We start from the raw sequence: 26,187 nt of genomic DNA, 5'->3' as shown, positions 1-26,187 counted from the left end.
GAGCTGGACACCCCTGGTGGAGGGCACCAGAGTACAGCTCTACAATCCTCCAGCTGCCCCCCTCTCTCTCACACCCTGTCCGGGACATGTGTGCTGTAACATACAAATCGCCACAGGCCTCCACTTCCGGTGCTCTCTGGCATCTTGCCGAAAAATGAAGTATTCCGCCTCTCCATAGACACCCTCTACCCTCCCGTGCATAAAGCACGTTTAATCCTATCCCGCCGGGCGGCACCAGAGCCACAGAATGTTGTTTTAGAACATCTCGCTCTTCGCAGGTCCAGGAATGTTCCGAGATTTATGAGCGAACCCTGTCAGCTTTTTAATAAGAAGAAGTAATAATACCGCCATGATCCTCGCACGAAAGAGTGGGAGGGTACGGGCTTATACTGCTGTTGTATTGCCGTCAAGGAAAAATGAGATATCCTCATGTGTTCTCAGGTAATTATGAGACAACACATGAAATATCTTTTTTATATCCTCGAAGGCGGCAGTGCGCTTCCGTAAAAACAGGGCTAATGCCTCACGCAAAGCTCATTTCGCATGTAGGCGCCTCCTGAACACTAACCGCATTTGTGAAGGAATCCAGGTAGGTTCTAATTATTTGTCGCCCGCTTCGAAAAGGCTTGAGTGAGGGTGGGGGGGGGGGGTGTTTCGTGGGTGGAGGGGGGTTAAATAGACACCGATCGCGTTGTCGCCTGTTGTCAAGGGATCTGGTACCGCCGGCGCCAGAGTCAAGGCCGACCCATACGGCATCTTCTCATTAACCGGGCGTTCCCGACGGGGCTGCTGCGTGAGGTTATGGGTGGAGTGCCGAGACGTTTCATCTGTGTGCCCTCGGTGAAGAACACGCGGCCCCTTTTGTCATTCGCAGTTGCCCTGCGTGGACCCGCGAGGAGGCTCGCCACCCGCGAGCCCGACAGACACCGAGAGATCCGCGTCCCCGCGCTGCTCCAGGCCCCTGGTAATGAGAACCACGTGCGCGTCCAGAGGCCCCCTCTCCTGCCGGGAGTAAAGACGCCCCCCCCCACGGTTTGAAACCACGGCCCGCTGGTGAGAGCCAGGGGAAAAAAACACAAAGACCTGGAATTTAGAAACCACGCGTGGGAATTTTTTTTTACGTGCTGCCTGCACACGAAACACCACGCGTGTCCGGAGCGTGCGGGGAATCTTGTTGACTGACAGTGGAAAAGTAGCCGAGAAAAGACAAGGGGCGTGTTTTGCGGGGAGGGACTGACAGGACTTATTTTTCAGACAGTTTAGCAGCTTGAGTATTTTTTCGGGGGGAGTTCTGTAAAAATCACGACGCGCGCGAAGCCCTGTTCCTGGCTTTCCTCGCTTCTCTGTCGCTGATACAAAAAAACCAACTTGTTGTTGTTTGTTATCTTTTACTTCTCCGTGTTCTTAACGCTGTATCGAAGTCTGGGACGCGGGGGAGTCCGAGTCTAACCCTGCAGCCACCGGGCTCAAGGCAGGATCCACCCTTGACTGGACGCCAGCGAACCTCAGGGCTACACGGACACAGAAACACACTCTCTCACCAGAGCCAATCAGCCCAGAAGCTAATTAATTAATTAGGTCCTGGGACTGTGGGAGTAAACCCTCGCAAACGTGGCAAGACCATGCGAACTCCACACAGACAGCACCCCAGGTCCGCAATAGAACACAGGCCCCCAGCGCTGATTATTAAAATAACAGAAGGGTGGAATAGCTTGTCATGCGTGTTTTTTTTTAAAAAAGTTTATGAAAACAAACTCAACGCATTTCTTCATTTTTAACATCAACAATAATCAGACTCTAAGCACCGCGCTGAGTCAGCTCCGCGTATCTTCTTCTCCGCGCGCTCACACGGATCCTGCTTCTCTCAGTGCACTTCACAGGAAAGGGCTTCGTGTGTGTTTTTCTTGCAATAAGGCGAAATAACGTGTCTTCCCGGCAAGAACGTCATCGGGCTGTGTAGTTCCTCTAAAACCAACAAACCTCTGCCACCAGGCTTTCAAACGACAATATAAAATATATAAGAACATTCCTTCTTTATAATAGAAGAAGAAGACTTCTATTCTTTATAATAATAGAAGAAGTGGCGAGAGCGCCGGACACGGCGCTCTCGCCACCTTCCACGGGCGCGTGCCCGGTCTGCGCCCGCACCTTCGGCTCCCTCGCCGCGTTAGCGTTCAGAATGCGTGACGTCATGTGTTGTGCACGCCCTCCCCCCACCCCACCCCACACATACACACTGGCCTCTAGCTAGCGCACGCTGGCCTCTCCATTCATAGCTGTGTAGGCACGGTCCGGGAGCAGGCGCGCAGCTCGCTAGCGCATCGGCGCTCTGTGGAGTCAGGAGGGCTTAGCCTTATCTGTCGCTCCTATTCTGCTGCCTGGGCCAATTTCGACAGGGACTGCAGAGTTCAAACGGAGGTCGGGAAAGAGAGAGAGAGAGGGTCTTTGCCTCCAGCTGAAGGGAAAACAACCATATAGCGCAAAAGGTAAACTTTTTTTTAAAGCTTTTTTTTTTTTGGCCGAGTCGACGAAGAACAGAAAACGCGCTTTCTGGGCCCTGCGTGTGGCCGTGCGATTAACGAAAACTCAGATTAAGTGCATGCAGCGGAGAAGGAAGCTACTCGTCTGCCGTCGATCGTCGAAGCTTGCCCGGTCTGCTGCCGCCCCGCCGCACGCCTGCCTGCTATGGAGGGTCGCACCTCTCACGATGAGTCTGGACGCTAGAGATGCCCTCGGGGTTAACGCGTCTTCGCCGCGGCTTGCGTCCCACGATGGGGGACTGCCCGCCAATCTCTCCAACGGGACCTCCGGGAACCAGACGCTGTTCCCTTCCCTGGACGTCACCAGGGCTGCCGCGCTGGGCGTCGTGCTGGGCGCCTTCATCTCCTTCGCCATAGTGGGCAACATCCTGGTCATCCTGTCGGTGGCCTGTAACCGCCACCTGCGCACGCCCACCAACTACTTCATCATCAACCTGGCCATCGCCGACCTGCTGCTGGGCACCACCGTGCTGCCCGTCTCGGCCACGCTGGAGATCGTGGACTACTGGGTCTTCGGCCGGGTGTTCTGCGACATCTGGGCGGCCGTGGACGTGCTGTGCTGCACCGCCTCCATCATGAGCCTGTGCGTCATCTCCATCGACCGCTACATCGGCGTCCGCTACTCCCTGCAGTACCCGACCATCGTGACGGAGGGCAGGGCCGTGCTGGCCATGCTGGGCGTCTGGGGGCTCTCCGTCGTCATCTCCATCGGGCCCCTGCTGGGCTGGAAGCAGCCGGCGCCCCCGGACGACAAGGTCTGCGTCATCACCGAGGAGCCGTTTTACGCGCTGTTCTCTTCCCTGGGCTCCTTCTACATCCCGCTGGCCGTCATCCTGGCCATGTACTGCCGGGTGTACATCGTCGCCAAGCGCACCACCCGGAACCTGGAGGCCGGGGTGATGAAGGAGAGGAGCGACGCCAAGGAGTTCACGCTGAGGATCCACTACCGGGGCTCCCAGGCCGGCGAGGAGGGCGCGGGCGCCGGCAGGGGCCGAGCGCAGCACATCCGGAGCTCGCTGACCGTCCGGCTGCTCAAGTTCTCGCGGGAGAAGAAGGCGGCCAAGACTCTGGGCATCGTGGTGGGCATGTTCATCCTGTGCTGGCTGCCCTTCTTCCTGGCCCTGCCCATCGGTAGGTGGGGATGTGTTCTCTTGTTTTTGTTTTGTTTTTTTGTCCCTTCTCAAGTTCTTTATCGAGCCCTGATTTAAAAGCCCGTCCGTTTTCTCCCCCCACCCGCACCCACGCGCGTGAGAGGCACGGACCCACTCCCACTGTCACGCCCTCGGCGGCGTGTTGGGGTTACAACCCCGGGATGAAGTCTGGCGATCCGGCGGTGGTCTCTCTGCTGTCAGGAGGGGTTTTAGAAAGATTATGATGCCCTTATAGATTGTATTTGTCCTCCGTTTCCTCTCCGTCCACCTCCAGGTCATATAGCATTGGCAGTTTTTAGTTGTTGATTTAGAACATTTGTCTAACAGCTTCTGTATCCGATATCACAAGAGCAATCGTTTCTTTAGCTAGGCAGTGTTTTTGTGAATAACAACGGGGAAAAATCTATTCGTATTGTTTTATTTTAATGCATACTCAGGATATTTTATTACCTCACTTTTTTTCAATGAATTTAAATGTTTTAATGGGTGTGAGCCGACGAACTGCTTATATTCGCTTGTTGTTATTTTAAGAAAACAGCAGCCTTTAAGAGAAAGGTGTTGATCCACACGCTGAGATGTCACTAAACACATTCAACCGAACTGGACCCAGCTCTCGCTCTGGCGCGGAGCACAGGCACGATCGCAGACAATAAGGAAATCAAATCAATATGACCAAGGTAACAGAATCACAACTTCAAGCAGGCAGCCGCGTCGGCGTGCGTAGGCTGTAAGGGAACAAGTAAAGGTTTATTTCACGCTGAAAAGAGAAGAAAAGAGACACAAGGTTTCGGCTGTGAAGCCTTCTTCGAGTGAAGAAACAATTGCAGAATAAAAACTTGTTAGCCGGGTGAAAGATGCGATTTCCGTCCAGAAAACACTTCGCAAATATGTAGATATATAACCATTTGTACATATATAGAACTTGCAAATATAGATACAGTTTAAATACGGCATGCGTATACAGGAAGTAAACAATAAAATAGGATCTTAATCTAAAAATCCTTCATTGACCTCTGGCGCGAGGCTGTATTTTTCGTCTCTCTGCGGTTGACCTGCTCAGTTTGTTAAAACTTCCGCCTCGTGCGGTCAATAGAGGAAGTGCTCGCAAGGCGCTATACTCCTGCTTCCTGTTCCGTGAAGTGCTCTTCTGTATGGTCCGTTCGCTTGTCTTATCACATCCAACGACAAAGCAAGCTGATGAAGCAGCCCTGCATTTGAATTAGACGATAATTCAAGGTATGGTCAACGCATCGCAGGTATGGACGTGAAGGGTAGTCCTTCCTTTAGCGAACTGTAAAGGGTTTGTGTTTGGACGTTGTTTGGGCTTGTGATAATGGTAATAATGGGTTTGATTGTAAGAGCTGGCGTACGCAAAAGTAATGTTTGAATTTACTTTTTAGTTCTTAAATTGCATTTTATCTTCGCACCACGGGAGGGGGGGTTTACAATTTTAAAATTAAAAACGTTTTAATGCACGATATATGTCGAAGCTCGAACTGCGGTGGCGCGCAGTCGGGTTGTGTTGTTCTCGGGCCCGGTTTCGAACCAGCGGGGTTTAGTTTCATCCAAACCGGTTCATTCTAGTAATGGCGACAGTGGCATTTAACGCTATCAGCTTATGGCTTGGAAAATAACATGAAAGGAGGCCAGGGCTCTCTCCCTCAGCCTTTGACTGTGTGTCCTTTGACTGTGTCTCCCGTGGCGGGTGTTCGCTCAGTCCGCGAGCAGAAGAAGGTGCGTCTGTCTCGCGGCACGGACAGCCGAGAACCTCACGAGGGAAGCGTCGGCGCGTGCACGCCGGGACATCAGATGTCCACAAACTCCGAGCAGGCTGTGGAGGTCAATATTCTGGGAAGCTGTGTGATAAAGATCTGTGTAGAAAGCCGTTTGGTGAGGACTCGTTCCTAGAACAAACCTTACCTATGTTATATTCTTTCAAGATTCATGTCTTTAAGCTGCACCTGAATACATTGTTGTAAAAGAAACTTGTCGGTAAGATACGGTACCACCTCCCGAGAGAGCACAACAAATAGAAACGCGCGTACCCCCAAAAATCCAAAAGTTCAAAAGTTTTGTGAACGACTTGACTATTTCGTATTTTGAAGTAGCTCGGCCATGAGACAAACTCCCAGACTGTCTAGAACGGGGAAATATAGAATTAGTATGATCTATCGCTCAAATAAACTAGGATAATAATCCATCAGGCATAAACTGAGGTGCGTGACTTCACCTCTAGAGGGATTCCAGATTCAGGACAGGCTGGAGGCGCTCAGTGTGGAGAATTCCTGGGAAAACCTCGCAGCGCCAGGATGGAGAGCAGAGCCCCGTGCTGCAGGTCCGAGCAGGAGAGTCTGGACGCACGTGGGAAAGCGATATCCGGGGTGTGGCATTGCTGCGGTACCTATAAGCATCATCTATAGCGCGCGTGAGATCAATGGGTACAAATGCACGTCTCCGTGCTCCGCAGTTTTATACAGATTTCCTGTCTCCTAGATAAAATGGGGAGGAGTCTGTTAGGCAGGACGTTTCTTATTGTTATTTCTTCACATTGGAAGACTTTTTTAGAAAAAGATCAAATTACATTTCTTGTGCAAATAACTCGCACGCTGCTCATGATAAGTTCGCAAACTGGACTGTTGTGTATTATAGCTCTTCACAGCACAGAATTTCTGTCATTCAGAGCGACGTCGTATTAGCTCTTGTTAACTTGCCCTCTCTCGCCTTCCCAACTCTTTTCTCGTTACTGGCGGTGATTTGCGGACAGACCCCCAGAAAGCCAGGCTCGGGGTTCCTGGGGTGGGGGGGGGGGGGCGGTCGGTAATTACAGGATAATTACAGTATGAGCCCAAATAACAAAAACAAGTCATTAAAAGCCAAACCGAACCCCCCACCGCCACCCCCCTCGTACAGATCCGCCTGGCCACAAACAGAACCGCCCAGGACTTCACGTCAGGTACACACGGAGGAGCGCAGGAGTCGAGTCACAGCAGCGCCGCCGCCAACTTACAGCACAAGTCCCATCCTTCACCCCGCGACGCCTAGCTGTCCCGCGGTCATGAGCACCACGACCCTCCTCGTGTCCGCGAGGGGGGCAGCGCGCGCCGTGTGCCCGGGGGCGCGGGCTGCCCTCCGCAGGGCAGGAGCGAGGCTGGAACTGTATAGGGGGGCACGCGAATGAGCCCCCTGACGCTCCGCTGTTTTAATACCGAGAACAGCGCGCGGCACAGCGACACTCCTTGCTGTAGCGTCTGTTCTAGAGCGCGCTGGGGCAGCGCTTCGTACCTGTAAGTGTATTGTTAATGACAAAGCAGCAGTTTCAAAAACAGATTAGTAGAGGCAATTGAAAGAAAAAAAACAGGAGCAGAAGTCGCGTTTTGTTGTTAATGGATATGAATTGCGCCAGATCATTCTGTGAGGTATTTGTTTTCTGGACTAAACGGAGCTCCTCAGTCATTTTGGCGGACGCATTCCCGTTTCCTCTCCCTGCTGTCCCCGAATTGGGAGTGAAGAGAGACTGACCACGGAAAATGAGACAGAGCCCTGCAGGCCGGGCAGAGCTCAGCCTGAGCGGTCTCAGCCAGGGGCAGGGTGCCTTCTCATCGCCCCCCTGCCTGCTGGTCTTTTCACATCTCCTGCTGTCATGCTTTTGTGCTGGGATGCCGTGTCACTGTCTCAGGGACTGGAGCTGAGCATCAAACTTAAAACGAGTCTTTTTCAAGAAGACATGTTTCGACAGCGCAGGGGCGTGGGTGAAGGAAAGGCGCAGTGTGAGATTTCCATTGCTGTATGCACGGGTAACTGCATGCACTGAATTCATCGAATACACTATCGGTAGCTATTTCTACAATGTGGCAGGCAAGCTAGCAGCGTTGCCAAAGTGCAGGAGAGATATACTCACAGAAGTATATCTTACAGAAAATCAGAATAACAGCAGCAACAAAATCCTGGTCCCGGTCAGGCCTGTGTTAGATTTTCTCAATCGATGATATTTATGCGATCCTGTGTGAAACAGGGCTCAGCGCGCCGTGCGTGTTACAGAGGGGACATCACCTCCCCACGTCTGGAATCCAGCCCGTGTAAGAGTCAGTGTTTCTGTGTGGTGGAGTTGACTGCTGTCCCAGAGCCTGGGAGGGACCGGAATCGAATCCCAGCAGGGTTGGGAGAGCAGCGCGCGTTACAGACAGACATTCCACTCAACTGGCTTCAGACAATTAAGACTCTCGATTTGATGTCTGATTCTGTAAGGCAGTCCCGGTGGGCTCCTGGCCTCTCACAGCCGAATTCTCAGAGTCGGGAATGCTGGACTGGGAGAAGTACTGGTGCCACTAATCATCTGAAGACGTCTGAGATTTTGTCCTTGGGAGACCCACTTTTCAGCGCTAAAGATTTCATGATCGAGATCCGTCTGTGCACCTGTCTTGTGACCGGGCAGGCCAATGGGAAACTGCAGTGACCTCTTGACCTTTCTTCATGGTGGTAGTTTACAGGATGCGCGCCCCAGTCGGCCACTCTGCTGCGCTGTAGAGAGCTTTTCAACAAACAGAAGGAGGCCGTCTCATGCAAGGCAACAGTAATGCTGTCTGGGGAGTCCTAATGATCTGAGAAGGGGGGGTCGATACTAATCATGCTGCGTCTGAAAAATAAACTCACAGGAAACCACGCCCAGGTGTTGCAATGCTGTAAAGCTTCTGTTTGGACCTGCTGGTTGGCTAGGTGTTTGAGTAAGGCTTAGAAAACAGGACATCACATCCTTTTTCTCATCAACTTCAATTCAGCCACTGGTGTAGGTATTGTATTTGGCATGACTCTGTTAGCTGAGGGAATGGGGAATGGCAATCTAGCTGTGAGGACAGGCTCACTATTGTGAGGAATGAGCAAGGGAGCTGCTCCAAAGGTGTAGATGGGGAGGCGGGGGGGGGGGGGCGAGAGAGATGCACGCAGGGAGGTTCTGGGTGCCAGGTTTCTGTACGTATGTACAAAATCAGGACCTTTCTCACGAACCTCTGTTAGAAATTCCATAACTTGGGAGCTTCATTCCAATGGGATAGTTACAAAAGCCATCGCAGGGAATAAGTACATTCAGAGTGAAATACCTTCGGCATTCAATGTGGTTGCTTTGTGCTTCAGAGGTGTGTGAACTTGCACAAGATTAGCCCTCCTGTTCCCAACCCTCACTTCCACTCTCACCCTAAACTTCACCCTCACCCTCACCCTCACCCCAACCCTCAACTCAAGGAGCTCTGAGGAGAAAACTAACCGGACAAGGGCTGCAGAGTGAACATGGGCAGTTGTGCCTTGTAGGAGCCCTGAGAATCTGCAAAAGGGCGAGCCAGGATTAATGGGCACGCAACGCAGGGCCCTGCAGGAGATCAGACAGACAGAGTTTCCCACTGGATGCTAGGAATGTTCTCAGGAGGAGTCGGGGAATGAAGTCTTTTTTTTTTTCCTGCGGCCCGGAATGGCGCGTGGGAGCGAGTCTGGACAGTGTACCAGCTAACGGACACTGCGCTGGGAGCCGCACGGGCGCGGCGCTCTCATCACTGTTCGAGGAGTCCGGCAGGGGCGGGGCTGTCCGGCGGGCCCGCAGAGCCCAGTTTTCCTCTGTGACCGCGTCGTGCAGATCCCCAGCTCCTTACGATGCCAGTGGCTCTCCGACCCTAAAATAAAATGACAAAAAGTAGCCAGGAAAAAAAAAAACTTTGAAGAAACCCTGATCTGGATTCCCAGAGACGATAAGGGACTTGTGTTCGAGACCGCTGATCTGACATGAAAATACTAGCACCTCCGAAGACCTTTGGCCGAGCAGTATCATGTTAACAGCCTTTGAAGCTGGCCAGACGTGACCCAGGTATGTGAGTGCGGCTGGGAAGAGGGAAATTTTATCCCAGGAAATTTATGGGACAGGGTCTGGCAAAGGCAGCAGAGCGAGGAAACAGGCCAGATTCTTGACCATAAGAGGAAGAGGTTGCCAGGGCCTGTTCTTCCTCACAGAAGTTTCAGCACATGGCTGCATTCGCACAGCCAGGCCCAGGCTGTCCTGACAGTGGCGATCTCTGCACGGCACAGATCTCCAGCAGATCTCCATCAGGCTGTGGCTTGGGACCGCATGATCGCCCAGTGGACAGCACTCATCAGAAACCCCTGTCCGCTGCTGCGCACGCAGTTTCAACCTGACCCTGAGATTTCAGAGTTTTCAGTGGAAACCGCACAGATGTGCATGGAAAACTGAGAACAGGAGGCACTTCTGTACACAGAGGGTAGTGGGAGTGTGGAACAAGCCTCCCAGTCATGTTGTTGAAGCCGATACCCTGGATTCTTTCAAGAAACAATTAGCCGCTAAAGACCAAACAGGCCAGACAGGCTGAATGGCTCCTCTCGTCTGGAGCCTTTTTTGTATAGTTACGCAGATCCCTCTGCTGGGTATTTCACACCTGCTGTGTTCCATTGCATCACACAAGGTCAACAAACTGGGACCACTGGGAGCCCTGTGCAATTTCTGTCAGGGCTGGAAGAAGAGCCACCTGACACATACAGCAAGCTGCTTAGCACGTACACAGAAGGTCATCCAAGAAATACATGTTCATTGCCACCCTTAATTCAAATTGGTTAATTCCTAAAATTAGTGCAGAAACGTGTTCAAGAAAGAGGGTGCCAAGGCTTGTGACTTTTTCCAACTTTTAGTGCAGGGTGCCATCCGGTCAGCTAGTGACACTGTGAGGGATGGAGTGAAAGTTAGGGAGAATGGATCCGTAAAAACGGTCACCAGTGTTTCCAGGATTTGTGCCAGAACTTGTCCAGAGTGAATGAGTGAACATGCACCCCAAGTGAATGAGCGAACACGCACCCAGAGTGAGTGAACACGCACCCCGAGTGAATGAGCGAACACGCACCCAGGGTGAATGAGCGAACATGCACCCCGAGTGAATGAGTGAACACACACTCAGAGTGAATGAGTGAACTCGCACCCCGAGTGAATGAGTGAATGCATGCCCAGAGTGATGGGTCTTCCTATATTTAATGACTTGCTGAACAGGTGATATTTGAGGTGTTGCTATAAAAAGACCCCCACCCCCCACCCCTGTATGTTAAATATATATTCTGCACTTAACATCAGACCTCTATATTTTACTCTCACTTAGGACTGCATCTGTTAGGCCAAGAGTAACAGATTGGAGAATTACAACTGTAACACCATAACTAATCCCCCATAACTAAGACCAATCTGTCTTACTTATGTTACTGATGAACTTATGGAAATAACAGAGCTTAATAAGGAATACTCAGAAAATAGTCATTTTAATAATTAACAGCCAGCATTGAGTTAGTGAGGAACAATCTTGTTGAACTAACTTTCTAAATCTTGTTGAGCTAACCTGCTGGATCTTGTTTAACTAACATACTAGAGTTCTTTGATCAAGCATCAAGGACAGCTGGTAACCCTAAAGCATGTGACATGATACATTTGTTTTTCCAGCCAGCTGTTGATGAGGTCGCTCATAGATTAATGCACAAGCTAAAGCAACAGGAATCCAAGGTTATATGTGAACGTGGATCAAAAACTTGTTGACAAACAGGAAACAGCACGGATCTGAAGAGCAGTAAGTTGTAATTGGGCAGATGTTGAGCAGTGGTGTACTGCAGGGATACTCAAGCCATCTGCTCTTCCTCATTGTTAGCAATTCAGATTCCAGAACAGTTAGCAAACTAGTTAAAGATGCAGGTGATACAAAAATGGGGAGAGGCAAATACACAGAACGAATAATGTCTTTACACAAAGAGTTGTGGGTGTCTTAGACAGGCTTAACTGCCTGGTGGTTGAGTTCCAAATTCAGGCTCCTTCGAGTTCTGCATAGATGATAATTTCTAATACCACTGCAGATTGGGCAGGCCTGAAACCTATTGTTTTTCTAAATTGATTTCGACAGATTTGAGGGTACATTGGACAGCAGTTAAGCTGAGGTGCTTGATGAGATCCCGTCTGAGTAATTAAAGTATAGTCATCTGGTTTTAACATATTTTTTTGGCATTCTGCTCATAAGGGAAGACACACAAACCTGCCTAAGGGGAGACTTTCAAGCCTGTGTTTGCCAGCTAAGTACAGAATTAAAGACACCCTGTCAACTCGGGAAACTAAAACTCATTTGGGATTTAAAAAAAATTGGCAACACTTGACATCAAGAGTTGTGGGTGTCTGGAACAGCCCTCCCAGACAGCAAAACCACACCAGCAATGGTCAATTGAGGACAGACGGCATTAAGCATTCTTGGCCTCTTTTAGGGAAAGTTTTTATTAACATAAATGCGACATTTTTTCTCATTGCATACCCATTCGGTATGCTGAAATAAACAGCGGTCATATTCAGCCCCGGATCTGCTAGGACTTGTGTTGGATCTGCTGGGAAAAAGGACAGGGGGACAAGGAAAGTAACGCTGAAGATGAGGCATCAGTGAGCTGTTTTCTCTGGGGGTCGTCGACTCCCAGTGATCTTTAGGCAGAGGTAACTTCAGCGCGGTGCGAAACCAGAGCCCAGCCTGTCCCCTACACTTGCGAAACAGACCAGAGACCCGTTTCTGACCCGTCAGCCCCCAGACTCCGCACTTCCAGACGAGCCCGGGACCTGAGAAACGAACTCGAACTGGGTTCGGAAACACCCTAGAGATTAACGACCCGGTTCGAGAAACTTAGAAAAACGCTGCTTTTGCCAGCGCTTCTACGTGACGGAATGATAAAGAAATTCCCGATCAGCTAATCAAACCATTAATTTCTTGAAGAAATATAATAAGCCACAGATGATTTGGGGGGTTTCCCGGAGATACCCAAATCCCACAACCACGTAACCTAGTGACCTCCTAGGAAGGCTGAGTAGCTTTTTTTTAGACCGTTTTTTTATTTCCCTTCAGTGGTTCCCCCGCGGCCGCCAGGTCTCAGCGCCTGCTGCTCTCGTCCGCCGAGCGGCTTGGCGGCGTCCTCCAATGACGTCACTGCGCGAGACCCAGGGTAGAGAGGGTGCCGGAGAGAGTGCCTCGCGGGGCTCGGCGCGGCCGGGGCGAGTCGCGCGGTGCCTGAGGCGCAGCTCCTGCCTTCCGTCGCGGTTTTCCGTCCGTCACAAGAAACCACGCGAGACAATCCCCACGGGTCCTGTGGCCGGACGTCATGTTTGGCCTTCGCAGTAGCAGCGCTGTAGTGCTTTCAGGAGTCTCCACTCTTAAGCCACGGCGGCTTGAGTGCCCTCTGAGCTCAGTCAGAGTTTCAAGGTGAGATGAAGTCCATCATAAATCCATTCTGGACCCAGCAGGGCTGTACGTCCACATCCACTGCAGCACTCCTCCATCTGCCCCCGAGTCATGTACCCTCACAATGAAGGTCACGGACAGTAGGCCAGGCAGGAGGGAGAGCACATGACAGCTCTCCCCAGCGACGAGAAACAATCGAAGACCCCCGAAAAACACAAGGTGCACACGCAGACTCCCCACAGGCAGGTGTTCGAGGTCAGGGTCAAACCCAGAGCTAACCATCGCACCACCAGCCTGCCCCTCGTCCAACAGGCACCGTGTTACTCAGGGCACGGCTCTCAGGCCCTGTGTGCCTTGTTGTACCACAGTTTCAAAAGGTTAATCTTGACAATGTTGTGGCTTGGGCTCCCCTCTCCTTATAGAGAGCACAGCCCCAAGAAGCCCTAAGAAGCAGCTGCCTTCCCAGAGACTGACATAAAAGGCACTCGACCCATCACCAAGCACAAACCTGAGCCGGCACAAACCCATCAGCGCCCTGATACAGCCCGGGGGTTTTAACCTTCTGGGACAGTGGACTTCCCCACCGTTTGGAAATCTTCTCTTGTCTTGTGCTTTAGGGGAATGGAGATGCCTTAAAAAACAGTCATCGACTCCAGGCTGGGAACGAATCCAACCCCCCCACCACCACCCCACTCTTGCGCCACGCAGGGGCTGATGCAGATGCTCAAAGAAGAACCCAACTGCTGGATAGCTGAACCGCTTGAGAAGCTTGGGTGCTCATTTTCATATGACAGGAGCTCCGTGTTACTCACTGCTCCTGCTGCTCTTCCCACAGCTGTGTGATCAGAGGAACGGGTATTTCCTCTACAGTATCAGTGTATTAGTTTGGGGCTGCCAAACATGCGGAACTCATCTGTGCCTCTTGGACAAATCCCAACTGAACTGTATTGACAAGAAAATTGCTTCAGTGCGTCTCGGTACGCAGCTGTGAAACAGTTTTCTTCAGAAAACTTTTGAGGAAGACAAACAGCATTGATGAAGTGGTATTATCAAGACTTGGGGGCAGCACAGTGGTGCGGTGGTCAGTATAGCTCCCCCGCAGCACTGGGGCCCTGGGTGTAGTTCCAGACCTGGGGTGCTGTCTGTGTGGAGTTTGCATGTTCTCACCAGTTTTTGCATGGGTGTCCTCCAGGTGTTGTGGTTTCTTCCCACAGTCCCAGGGCATGCTGGTAGGTTAACTGGCTTCTGGGAAAATTGGCCCTGGTGTGAGCGGGTGTCTGTATGGCCCTGTGATGGACTGGTGTCCCAGTCCAGGGTGTGTCCTGCCTTGTCCCATCGCTTGCTGGGATAGGCTGCAGCTCCCCCTTGACCCTGTACTGGACAAAGCGAGTCAGAAAATGGAAGGATGGGTCAAGGCACAGGATTATAAACGACTGTGCCACAAGATTCCGTTTTTATAGCTGCTGAGATCCATATTTGGATCACGTTCGGTTGTTGTAATTGGCAGAAGTCAGAGGGTTCTGCAAGATTACATTCCGTGATAGCGGAGCTATTTGCTTTCCAGCCCTGCCCTCACATTGCCAAGGAATGGTGATCTCAGGGGCCTGCAGAGGAAACTGTTTTGCGCGCGAAACAGAGTATGGACTCGCACGACTCTGTAGTTGTTTTCGCACAAGCACCACGAGGCAGCCGAATGGTGTAGCAGCCCTGGGTTCGAATCCCCCTACTCCTCCAGGGTTACTGCAGTTGAACTCCCAGCAGACTAAATGGGAATACAAGCTGTTCACTTGGGGTGAAAGAAGCCTGCCAAGTATATAAATAATACCGTACAGTAGCCAAAGAGAAAAACAGGATGCTGTGTTTATAGAGCGCTATTTCTTTTGAGGGGGCACAGCGTGAAGCTTGTTACCTGTTTGTTTGAAGGAAGGAAGGATGTGCTCTGACGATTTTGGACGGAGCAGTAAGCTTTGTTCCAGCTCTGTCGTGTTTGTGATGGGATTTCTAGACAGCTATTTTGATCTCTGAGCCGCGTGTTTCGCCAATACACAAGTCCCGAGAGAAACCCGCCCAGTCGTGCCGGAGGCGGTCTTTCGGGTTACACAGGCCGGTCCGCACCGCTTCGGTAAACGAGACAGTCCGCATCTGCAACATGCGCTTGATTCGTGTTGCGTTAAAAAAAGAATCAAAATCCAGTACGGCATGAACCCCCTGGTTCTCCGTGTCTTCCCTTCATGAAACCAAATATCCGCTTTTCCTATCGTCACCCTCAGTGTAAGGGCCGGGCTCTCGTGATAGATTGAAGCCGGTTCGTGAGACTTTCCGAGGAATGCTGTGAGAATAGAAGACGTTCACACAGCCTTCCCAAGTTCACACACACACACACACACACACACACACACACACACACACACACAGTTCTTCGGCCTTCCCACACGCTCCCACGACACTGATCGGGGAAATCGCCAACGACGCGACGGGCCCTCTGGGTGGTTAAAAACAAGCGTTGTTTGAGAATCGTTTACCCTTAAACCGTGCTGATTCAACAGCTGGACGACTGGACGTACTGTAGGTCGTGTGGCCGCCCTGCGGGTTGAATAATGATCGGTATGAACAGCGTCGATTGCCCGCTGGCTTTTGTCACGCAGCCCACCGCGGCTGCCACGGCTCTCGGACGGCAATCAGAGACGCCGCACGGTGCGGCCTGTGAAGGTTTTTCGAGATACCAGCGCAGACTGGGCTCCCGGTGTCTGAGCTCCGCGCAGATTAATCTTCCCGCTCGCGGGCTCTGGTTTCAGCTTGGCTTTGGCACGAGGGGAAGGCAAGGAATTTCCTGGTTCTGGCGGCGGGGGTTATCGAGATGTGACCCCAACTCCTGCCTCTCTCGCAGGGGTACACGCAGGGCGTTCGGGAGGGGGCAGAGGGGGTGGAGAGACAGGGAGGGCCCGCGCCACCCCAAGAATCACCCCACAAGTGGAACAGCGCAGTTAAACGAATCGATATACTGTATACGTATGTGTTTCATTTACACATAACTGTTGTAGGTTGTTGCTGGATTTCCGTCTCGCACGACTTGCATTCTTTGCTCGACTGTTCCTGTTTTGTTTTCCCTGGGAGTCTATTAACGGAGGCAGTAACTGCAAAAAAAAAACGCGTGCATTCTTTAGGAAGAAGGCCAATCCATTACTATTGTTGTTGTTGTTGTTGTTACAGGTTTTGAATCTCTGTTTGCCGCTTTCTTTCGCCTGTAAGCCACATTTAGCAACCCCGTGTCCGCGCTCGAAGTTTATTTTAACGGCACTTAAAATTCCTGCTCCCCTGGCCTCGTGTCGCGTCCCTGGCGTGAGGAGCGAGCAGGAGCGCGCCCGTGGGTCTGAGGGCCCGCAGAGGCTGCTGACAGAGGGGCAATCGGAGCGCAGAGGTGATTCAGCGATTACAGCCGGCCAGGAGAATTGCAGGATAAACACCAGCTTTCCCAGTGCAGACTGCTTACATGAATAAGGTCTGATAGCGGGTAATAGTGATAGCTGTTTGCCGTTTCTGTTTTGAAATGAATAAGCCCAGTGGGTATGGGCATGGCGGTGACAGTGAACTGGGGACCCTTCTGTGTGGAGTTCGCATGGTTCCCCTTTGGCCCAGTGGGTTTTCTTTCGGTGTTCCTGTTTCCTACCACAGTTCAAGACACGCTGGCTGGGGTAACTCACAGTTGTCCTGTGTGTAAACAGTGCAAGTGTGTAAATTGCAAGGGAACAAGTAAAGGCATATTCCAGGCTGAAAAGAGAAGAAAAGAAACACAATGTTTCGGCTGTGTGTAGGTTGTCCAGTGTGTGTGGTGCCCTGAGAAGGGGGTATATCCTGCCACATCCATAGTGTCCTAATGAATGACTGTCGTAAATAATTATCACAGTGCCTTTTCCTTTTTACAACTGCTTGTGGTTTTTGACGATGCCCATGCCAAGAAAGCTTCTGTCTTGGTACAGCAAAGCAGCCCCACGCCGTGATACTCCCTCCACCATGCCTGACGGGCAGGGCGGGGTCTTCAATGGGGAAGGAAGAGTCTCGTTTTTCCAAGCGGCAGTGTTAGACACTGTCAGACTCCTTACTCTGCAATGGTTTCTTCCTGGCGGTACCGCCATTACGATAAGATAAGATAGGATAGGATCACTTTATTGGCCCTATACAATTCCTTGTATAAGATATTCACATAAGTGTGCGGCACCCACCTGTGCACTCTGCACGCTGACACTCTGCTCAGGGAGTGTGCTGCACTCAGCTGTGACTCTGCATCCTGACACTCTGCTCAGGGAGTGTGCTGCACCCAGCTGTGACTCTGCACCCTGACACTCTGCTCACAGGGAATGTGCATCACCCAGCTGTGACTCTGCACCCTGACACTCTGCTCACAGGGAGTGTGCTGCACCCAGCTGTGACTCTGCACCCTGACACTCTGCTCACAGGGAATGTGCATCACCCAGCTGTGACTCTGCACCCTGACACTCTGCTCACAGGGAGTGTGCTGCACCCAGCTGTGACTCTGCATCCTGACACTCTGCTCAGGGAGTGTGCTGCACCCAGCTGTGACTCTGCACCCTGACACTCTGCTCACAGGGAGTGCGCATCACCCAGCTGTGACTCTGCACCCTGACACTCTGCTCACAGGGAGTGTGCATCACCCAGCTGTGACTCTGCACCCTGACACTCTGCTCAGGGAGTGTGCAACAGTGTCTGTCATCTTTCACACTGCAGGACACTGGGTTGTTGGTCACCGTTCCAGTTCTGGAAACATTCAGAGCCTGGAAGAGAAATAATACAGACAGAGAGATGGACTTATTGCCAAGGTTTGAGATTTGTTTTTAATTCCACAGCCATCTACATGTGTGTAATGGTAAAAGAATGTGAGATCCACACAAGCTGTGCTCTCACTCTGCTTGCAGCCCCAGTATGTACTGAGCGCCGTGACTGTCAGCAGGTACCAGTGCAATCTGGTAAAGTCAGGTGTTTGTTTTTCATTGTGAGCATCTAAAAACAATAACAGGTAATAGGCAGGTAATTCCATTTGGGTCACATTCATCAGCCCATCCTGCTTTCTAAACACATATATACTGATGCATAAAATACATGGGCCGAACACTAAGACATAAATGTGCACTGAAATTTGAGCATTTTAAGATATTTAACGGGAGGCACAGTGGCCTGGCAGTTACCAGTGCTGCCCTGCAGAACATGGGAAGTTAGGCATGGGGATTAGGCTTGATTCTGGCATGGGCCTTCTGTGTGGAGTTTGCGTGGTATTCGTGTAGGTTTTCCCCAAGTGCCCCCCCCACTTCCACCCACCTCACGAATTCAGGCTTGTGTGTGTATGGGCTTGTGTGTGATTGGGCTCATCTGTGTGTACAGGCTCGTGTGTGTGAGAAAGGGCTTGTTTGTGTGTGTACAGGCTCGTGTGTGTGAGAAAGGGCTTGTGTATGTGTAAAAGCACGTGTGTGTATGGGTTGTACAAGCCAGCTGTAGTGAGAATAGTGCTTTCAGCCGCTTGACGTCACAGAAAATGAGCACGAAAATAAAAGCTCAAGGAATCGTGGTGAGTTCACAGTATGTAACATAGCAATCTCTCAAAATCTTAGCATTGCCCATTTAGCATATCAGGTATCACTTCCATGGACACCAACACAGGACACAGTCCTGTTAGTGCTGAAGCACAGTCTCCTGATCAGTCTTGTGACTGCAGTGAGCTGCTCCTCCACAGTCTACACCAAGGGCACTGTTCTGTTAAGAAGAGAGTCCTCCTATCTTCTGTCAGGTCTGGCCAGGGCAAAGTGCAGTTTAGCATTGATTACAACACTCCAGCTCTCTCTCTTCCATCACTTCAGATGTTCTCTGGCCTGCAAAAGACAGCAATTCCATCGCCCGGCTGTCAGCTTTAACTCTGCAGTTCATTTTCAAGCAGATGGTGAGCTGCAGTCACGCAGCTGAAATGCTGGCTGTTTCTTTCTGGGGTTTCTCGTGCTGCTGAAAACTGATACACAGGTGGATCGGTTGGACAGGAGAGTCCTGAGCCCGGTTGGTGGCCCTCTGCCCTCCAGAACCGGTCTCCTGGTCTCTCTGGACTGGTCTGCTGATGCTTCATACAGAGCACCTCACTCTCCAGACAGCTGCTCTCACAGACAAACCATCATGAACCAAAGCCACAGCAAGCAGTTCATCTTCGCTGCTGACATGGGGCATGGTGCACATCTACTTCTCACTGCTTTCACATGCAGTCAATTGTCATTGTCATTTTGAGTGACTACACACATTCTTAATCTGCTTATTTCTAGTAATTTAACTCTAACACAGGGGTGGCACAGTGTTTAGCACTGCTGCTTCATGGAGCTGGGGTCCTGGGTTTAATTTCTGGGGTGCTATCTGTGTGGAGTTTGTATGTGCACCCCATGTTTGTGTGGGTTTCCTCATACTGTGCAAAGACATACTGGTAGGTTCATTACTGTCTGGGAAAACGGGCCCTGGTGTAAGTGTGTGCATGTTTGTGTCTGTATGTGGGTGCCCTGCAATGGACTGGTGTCCTGTACCCCAATTTGAATCTGTTGCTTGCCATGATAGGCTCTAGCTCCTCCATGACCCTGAATTGGAAGAAGTGGTTAGAAAATGGACTCTAACACACAACTCCTTCCTTTTTTATATCACATGATGTGAGCTCCACCCTTTTTTTATCCTCAGGAGTGATACTGCTCAACATTTCTGCTCACTGTTTCAAGTGTAAATAATAATACTGTATTATGTGCACACTGAGCTGTCAATGTTGCATTTTCAGTGTGCATCAGTATATTTACAGTAAAGAAACAGGGAGTTGCATCATGGGAAAGACTTTCATCTCTGCATGTGTTCTGTACATGATTAAGGGTGGAAAATAACAATTTGCCGTTTTGTTGTATGAAGTCAGATCAGGGGTGAGTTTCCCGAAAGCATCGTAACGCTAAGAACATCGTAAACTTGCTCTTAAGATCGATCGTTAATTTAGGAGTGTTTCCCAAAACCCATCGTAACTAAAGTAGCACGTTAAATCCTTCGTGCTCCCCGACCCACTCGTTAATCACTAAGTGCTTCTTAAACTGGCTACCTCTTGCGCCAACCTTAGCGACAGAGATCGCCAGACAGAGCACATTCAATTCACGTCATGGGAATTCTCTGGAAATACAGAATACTAAGATTTTATATTAAGGATTTTGATATTTTGTTGTACTATGTAAGAGGAAATTCGAAAAAAGAACATTTATACAGTAATGAATTTATTAGTCATCTTGGGTAAATTTCATATTCATAAGTCAAATGTTTTAATAATACTCCCTCTTTTAGTACTTTTGGGGTGGGGTTTAAATTGTATTTAAATTCCATAAAGAACGTGAAACATGTAACATGTATTACAATGTAGCGCCACGCAGGGCGGGCTGAGAACTGCACCTGCGGGCTACCGGAATGTATATAGTGGGACGGAGGCTGGGATACAGTCTCTTCCCTTCGTGTGTGTGTATGTTAGTGTAGGTGCAGCGCTGTAACCCCTGTCCCTGTGTGTGTACCTTTCCCGATTCGAGTTATTAAATGTGTTGTTCAACCCCATTCCCTGAGTCCCACGCCTGCTCCATTCCGTACCGAAACCCGCGGTCGATACAATATTTAAAGTTCGAATGCCATTTTATGTTCTGTCTTGATTGTTGACGGTAAAGCTTAGACCTACTTGTTTTTACATTTGATTATAGGTCCTGTATTTGTTGAGTGACACGTGCCAAGCTTAGTTGTTAGTATTTCCAGATGTCATGTTAATAAGACCAATTAAAATGGAGTTCCAACACACCCAACAACTTTAAATAACAACAGTATTTTCTCATGAAACACTGTGATTCTTAACGATGGCAGCGTGACAAAAAATATTGCTTTAAATCAAAGACGTCGTGCAGGACGCATACACTGCCCACACAGTTAAACTTGGTTTTCTTTTACGGCATGTCAGTCATTTATTTTATTTTCTCTTAGAAACACTAAGGGTCCCATTTTGTGCCTATCTATACGCTTTCGCTTAAATGGTTGTTAAATTATGATGTCATGTTTACTTCATATTCCTTTTCACAACTTTATTTCATCACACTGAAGGACCAAAACCGACACCATATAATGAAAGTATTGTCAATCGATTGTTTGTCAATCGACTTGCGATGCTTTTTGCTAAGCGACTTCAGGGGCGGGGTTAACAAAGAAGTACTTTATACTCGCTCGTTAAATGATCGATTAAGAAGGGTTTTGGGAAACCCACGAAAAAGTAGCTCGTACGTTACGTACGTACATCGTAAAGTTGCTCGTTAGTCTCTAAGATTCATCGTTTTCGGGAAACTCACCCCAGATTAGCCAGAGTGGTTAACTGCAGGGATATGCAGACAGTAAATTCACGATGAATACAGGGAATGCTCCTATCCGAGTTGGATATTAGACACACCCTTGTTAATGGTAAGGACAGAATCAGCGCAGGCACACAAAATCTGCACTTTGATCGACACATCCCGAGAGCAACCAGTGACTTGCAAGAATATCCCGCGCTAGTGAGCCTGTGCTGCCACCTGCTGGTCAAATATAGACGTGCATGCAGCGCCGCCAACGGGGCGAGTTCAGGAGCTGAACAAGCCAATCAGATTGATAAGGAACAAGTAATAGGTTTATTCCATGCTGAAAAAAAGAAGAAAGAGAACACAACGTTTCGGCCGTGGAGCCTTCTTCAGGTGTGCTGAAGAAGGCTCCACGGCCGAAACGTTGTGTTCTCTTTCTTCTTTTTTTCAGCATGGAATAAACCTATTACTTGTTCCTTTGCAGCCTACGCATGCTGACGCAGCTCCCCACCTGAACTACAATCAGATTGATGTTGTGCTACTGGTAGTTTCGCCTGAGCCAGGAGAGAATACGTTTTTTCAAAACACAAATCCTTCCACTCTTCCAGGGTCTTTCAACACCCATCTGCGGCCTCCCGAGACCTTGTTCAAGGTGATCTTCTGGCTGGGCTACTTCAACAGCTGCCTGAACCCCATCATCTACCCCTGCTCCAGCAAGGAGTTCAAGAGGGCCTTCATCCGCATCCTCCGGTGCCAGTGCCGGCGCAGGAAACGCCCGGGCTGGAAGGCGTCCAACTACCGCACCTCCCACCTCGACTCTTCCGACTACTCCCGCAAAGACTCCGTGGACTCCATCTTCTTCAACGGGAGCCAGAGGACGCTGTCCTCGCCCAGCCCCAGCCCCAGCTGCCTGTGCAATCGGCCGGACCGACACCACGAGCCGGGCGCCCCCCACGCCTGGCGGCCCAGCGCCTCCTCCCTCCCCGGCAGCCCGACCGACAGCCAGCTCCAGCCCCTGGCGGGGGGGCTGGACGGCGGCTGCCTGTGCCGGGGCCTCCCGGAGCGCAACGGGAGCAGCACGCATCCGCTGCAGAGACCCTACGCCCTCTGCCTGGGGCCCCCTCAGGGCCACGGCCCCCCCTATTGCCAGGGGCCCGGGGGGAGCGGCCGTGTGGGCGGGTTCGCCCTGGTGTCGGAGTGAACCAGCGGTCCGGCGGTTCGGGGGCGCAGGCGGCGGGTACCGCACGCCGGGCCGCGCTTTGTTTCTGGTTGTTTCTTGTTGTTTTAGCGGACCTGCCCTTTGTTTCCTTGCGAACCCACCGAGTCTGGAATGACCAATGGGTGGGGAACTCGGCTGTCTGCGAACGAAGCCTGCCGGGGCCGACGGAGACGGACTATGAGCTGAGCCGGTGATCCCGGCAGGCCACCGGAGTCGGCGTCTGGCGCACAGCCCAGAGAGCCCCCGCGCACTCGCCACCCCCTTCAGCGCAGACCGTCGGTAACACTCGAGCCCGCAGCCCCTGGGTCGTAGCGCGGACCCGTCGAGCTGCACCCGGGACCGGGCTCTCCGGTCGCTCGCGGGCTGCCGCGGCAGAGTGCGTCACTGTCCCGCTGTAAGAGAGGGCGGTGACGCCACTGCCGTAACTGAGCGGGGTTGAAGAGCCCCGCTACACATAGGCAGCTGTGACACGGACGCTGGCTGGTAACTTTGTCCACGAGAGCCTCGACAGATCGATGTATGAGCTAACAGCGACTGACACACCGAAATAAGTGAACGCATCTTGCACGACACGCATCGCACTTGTATCTTGCGAGTCTGTAAATCTACGGTATTCTGGGGAACTGCGGGCTGAGGCAAGAGATGTTTAACTTGTGTCCGTGTGACTCTTGATTTTTGCTGGAGGAGACGCGTCGTCCTCGTGGTCTCTGTGAATACGTCTTCTGTGTTCCCCGTTATACGCACAAACACGCATGTATTCGTGCATTGCACAGTATACGGACCGGCACTGGTCGATAAAGGTTAATGGAGTCGCTGACTTTATAACCATAGTGGGACTCTTCAGAATACTGGGCATTCTTATGTATGAAACCTAAAGGGAACCAGTTCAGGGCTCTCAGGTGTAGAGTGATTTGAGATGCACTTTAAAAAATGCACACAAATTATTGAGAGACTTGAGACAAATTAAATCTTGATGAAGTTTCCTGAAGAGGCATATGAGGTTGTGTTGTTGCAGTGTACTGTATGTATATTATCAGCTGAAATAATTTACTTAAAGACAGTGGGTTTTTTTACTGTTAGAACATATTTTGTTAATTTGGGTGAGAAGAGACCCTTTTATTCATCAATTCACACTGATCCACAACAGTTAAAGGTAAACTGTAAATAAACCAGTATTGGTATGCTAGCTACTGTATTGCTCTCATTTCCCAATCAGATCTGATTGACTCACTGTCAGGTTCTCCTCAACTCTAACATCAGCTGTTCCTCCACACACCCACAGAGCTGAAGACCCGTCTGTGTACCGGAGCCCACAGATCTGTCAGCTCAGCACAGACAGCCTGCAGTCTCAGTGGAAGATCAGCACAGACTGGTGCTTCTGTATAAAGAGGGGGTCCCTGAGTGCAGAACAGTGCACAGTGGCTGAGAGCTTTGCACAACAGGGTTACAGGTTTCCAGGTATCAGTCTTTGAGTAAAGGCAGAGCAAAATGCTTCCCTTTCCTCCTTCTGGAAAGGGAGGAAGTTGCAGGATTGTACCCGAAACTTGTATTCCATCATATTAAATTGGCAACTCTTTGGAAAATTCCAAAGCAACTCATGTCACAACATATATAAAAAAAAAAACATAAAGATTATTGAGACACTGAAAAGAGCATCCTGAGACAGGTTTAGGTTTAGCGCGCTGTCCGAAGCAGGGCGGTGACCGCTGTTTCACAAACGCGCGCCGCCGTGCGGTGTTCACCAGGGGGCGCGCTTGACGTCACCCAGCTTCGCTCTCTACAGCGCGCGCTGGGCGAGACCGACGGACGTCTCGGCCGGAGGAGTCGAGGTGAGTAGACTCCGCAGTGTGGATCTCCGCTTGTCTTCCCGCCTCCGCTTCCGTTTCCACTCAAATCATCGTTTTCCAGTACGGGAAAAATCAATGCCGCTTCCAGTAGCCTTCCACACCATGTAGGTGTTGAGTTGTTGTATCCGTTTTCACACTGAAGATACAAAAGCAGACATACTTTTACATACGTGTTAATGTTATTTATGCTTTTACATGGGAGAAGGTAATAAAATATTTTTTACGAACGCTGCCGTATTTCTTGTCCTCAAGCCATCTGTCATACCCGTGTTTCTGGGAGGTATGTCTCCAGCATCAGAACGCTCGACACATTCATGCAGCGACGCTGGCTGAGCGTCCTGTGCCTCCCCTCTGGACAGAAGGAAGTTTTCAGGGGACATCCAGTCTGTTTAAATGTCAGCAATTAATTGATCCAAGGAGGATCCGCCCAGCTGTTTCCTCAAGGAGACCTTCTGTAGCTCGGCCGGCAGGACCCCTGTGGAGCGACATCGGAGACCCGGGTTCGTGCCCGTGCGGTGAGGGACGAACTGGGGCGGGAGCGGCGAGGGCACAAGCCCTAGAACCCGACTTCGCTATTGTCAGCAGCCATATCACCCTGCAGCTCACAGCTGGCAGCCCCACTGAAGCCCAGCAGGTGTGAGCCTGGCCAGTACCTGGATGGGAGACCTCCTGGGGAAGCTAAGGGCGCTGCTGGAAGAGGTGTTAGTGGGGCCAGCATCCTGTGGTCTGTGTGGGTCCTAATGCCCCAGTATAGTGACAGGGACACTATACTGTAAAATGGCACCGTCCTTCGGATGCGACGTAAAACAGAGGTCCTGACTCTCTGTGCTCATTAAAAATCCCAGGGAGTTTCTCAAAAAGTAGAGGGGTGTAATCCTGGTGTCCTGGCCAAATTTCCCACTGGCCCTTACCAATCATGGCTTCTTAATAATCCCCATATCTGAACTGGCTTTATCAACTGAGTGGTGTGCTGGCTCTGTGGCTAAGGATCTGCGCCTGTGGCTGGAAGGTTGCCGGTTCGTATCCCGTGGTCAGCAGAGGAATCCTACTCCGTTGGGCCCCTGAGCAAGGCCCTTAACCTTAACTGCTCCAGAGCTGCCGTACAAATGGCTGTGTCTATGTGTCTCATGGAGGTTGGTTGGTCGGTTGGCTGGTTGTTGGGCTGCACTCTCCTGATATTGAAGATTCACAAGTGTAAAACACAGTCATCACCTTAAAGAGAACATCACAGACCAAGAGGGTCTGAACATTGTGCTGATGTGTCTCTCCAGGCCCAGTAACCACTGTTATTAAGCCTCGTGCATTTTTAAGATTGAATTAAAAGCTGTTGAGGAATGTTTCCATTCTTTGAAATGATGAGCAGTTGACAGCAATCCCACTGAGAGAGATCTCTTTTCAGCCTTGTTCATTCGGCACTTTTCAGAAGTGTCCCTGTGTGGTTCTGTGCTCTCCTCCTGGGTGTATTATAACCAGCCATGCTGCTGTAATTCCAGCACAGTTTCAAAAGTTGCAAACTTGACTCAGTGCCTACAATTAGCAGCACATCTTTCCCAAATATCTTACAGCATCTTTCATAATTCCACAATAGCTCAGTACCTAAACCTCTACCTCAATTTCTCGTCTGACAAACAGTAGAGAAATTGAGATAGTAGAGATAACAGTAAAATTTATTGTATATAGTGCCTTTCATGGTACCTCATCTCAAGGTGACATACAATAGGACAATCAAACAAAGCAGGTAAAGACAAGTTAGAACAGTAAATCAACTGGAAAAAAACAGCTAGAGAATGAAAGTGAGGTAGGATTTGAAAGTGTTGGGTCAAGCAAG

At 50.6% G+C, this 26,187-nt stretch overlaps 1 protein-coding gene across 2 annotated transcripts; it reads left to right on the top strand.

The window, feature by feature from the left end:
* Positions 1-2,272: 2,272 nt before the first annotated feature.
* LOC148821071 (alpha-1B adrenergic receptor-like) lies at positions 2,273-24,586 on the top strand. Of its 2 annotated transcripts, none has more exons than XM_088933012.1 (2): positions 2,273-3,671; positions 21,902-24,586. In XM_088933012.1, exons 1-2 carry the CDS (start codon positions 2,600-2,602, stop codon positions 22,492-22,494), a joined length of 1,665 nt encoding a protein of 554 aa, XP_088789138.1. In that variant the 5' UTR covers positions 2,273-2,599; the 3' UTR covers positions 22,495-24,586. The 2 variants fall into 2 exon arrangements, with proteins under 2 accessions (XP_088789138.1, XP_088789137.1); XM_088933011.1 differs by having other exon boundaries at positions 2,285-3,675.
* Positions 24,587-26,187: the final 1,601 nt, after the last annotated feature.

This window comes from Atractosteus spatula, chromosome 14, assembly GCF_055471065.1.
Source record: "Atractosteus spatula isolate fAtrSpa1 chromosome 14, fAtrSpa1.hap1, whole genome shotgun sequence".
NCBI lineage: Eukaryota > Metazoa > Chordata > Actinopteri > Semionotiformes > Lepisosteidae > Atractosteus > Atractosteus spatula.
This window is presented reverse-complemented; position numbering and strand designations above follow the sequence as displayed.

What these genes read in the sequence shown, in the direction of transcription:
- LOC148821071 (XM_088933011.1), top strand. Translation starts at nt 2,600, where the DNA reads ATGCAGCGGAGAAGGAAGCTACTCGTCTGCCGTCGATCGTCGAAGCTT. An exon ending in CTGGCCCTGCCCATCGGTAG is followed by an intron (nt 3,676 to 21,901) that starts GTGGGGATGTGT and finishes CCACTCTTCCAG; the next exon opens with GGTCTTTCAACACCCATCTG.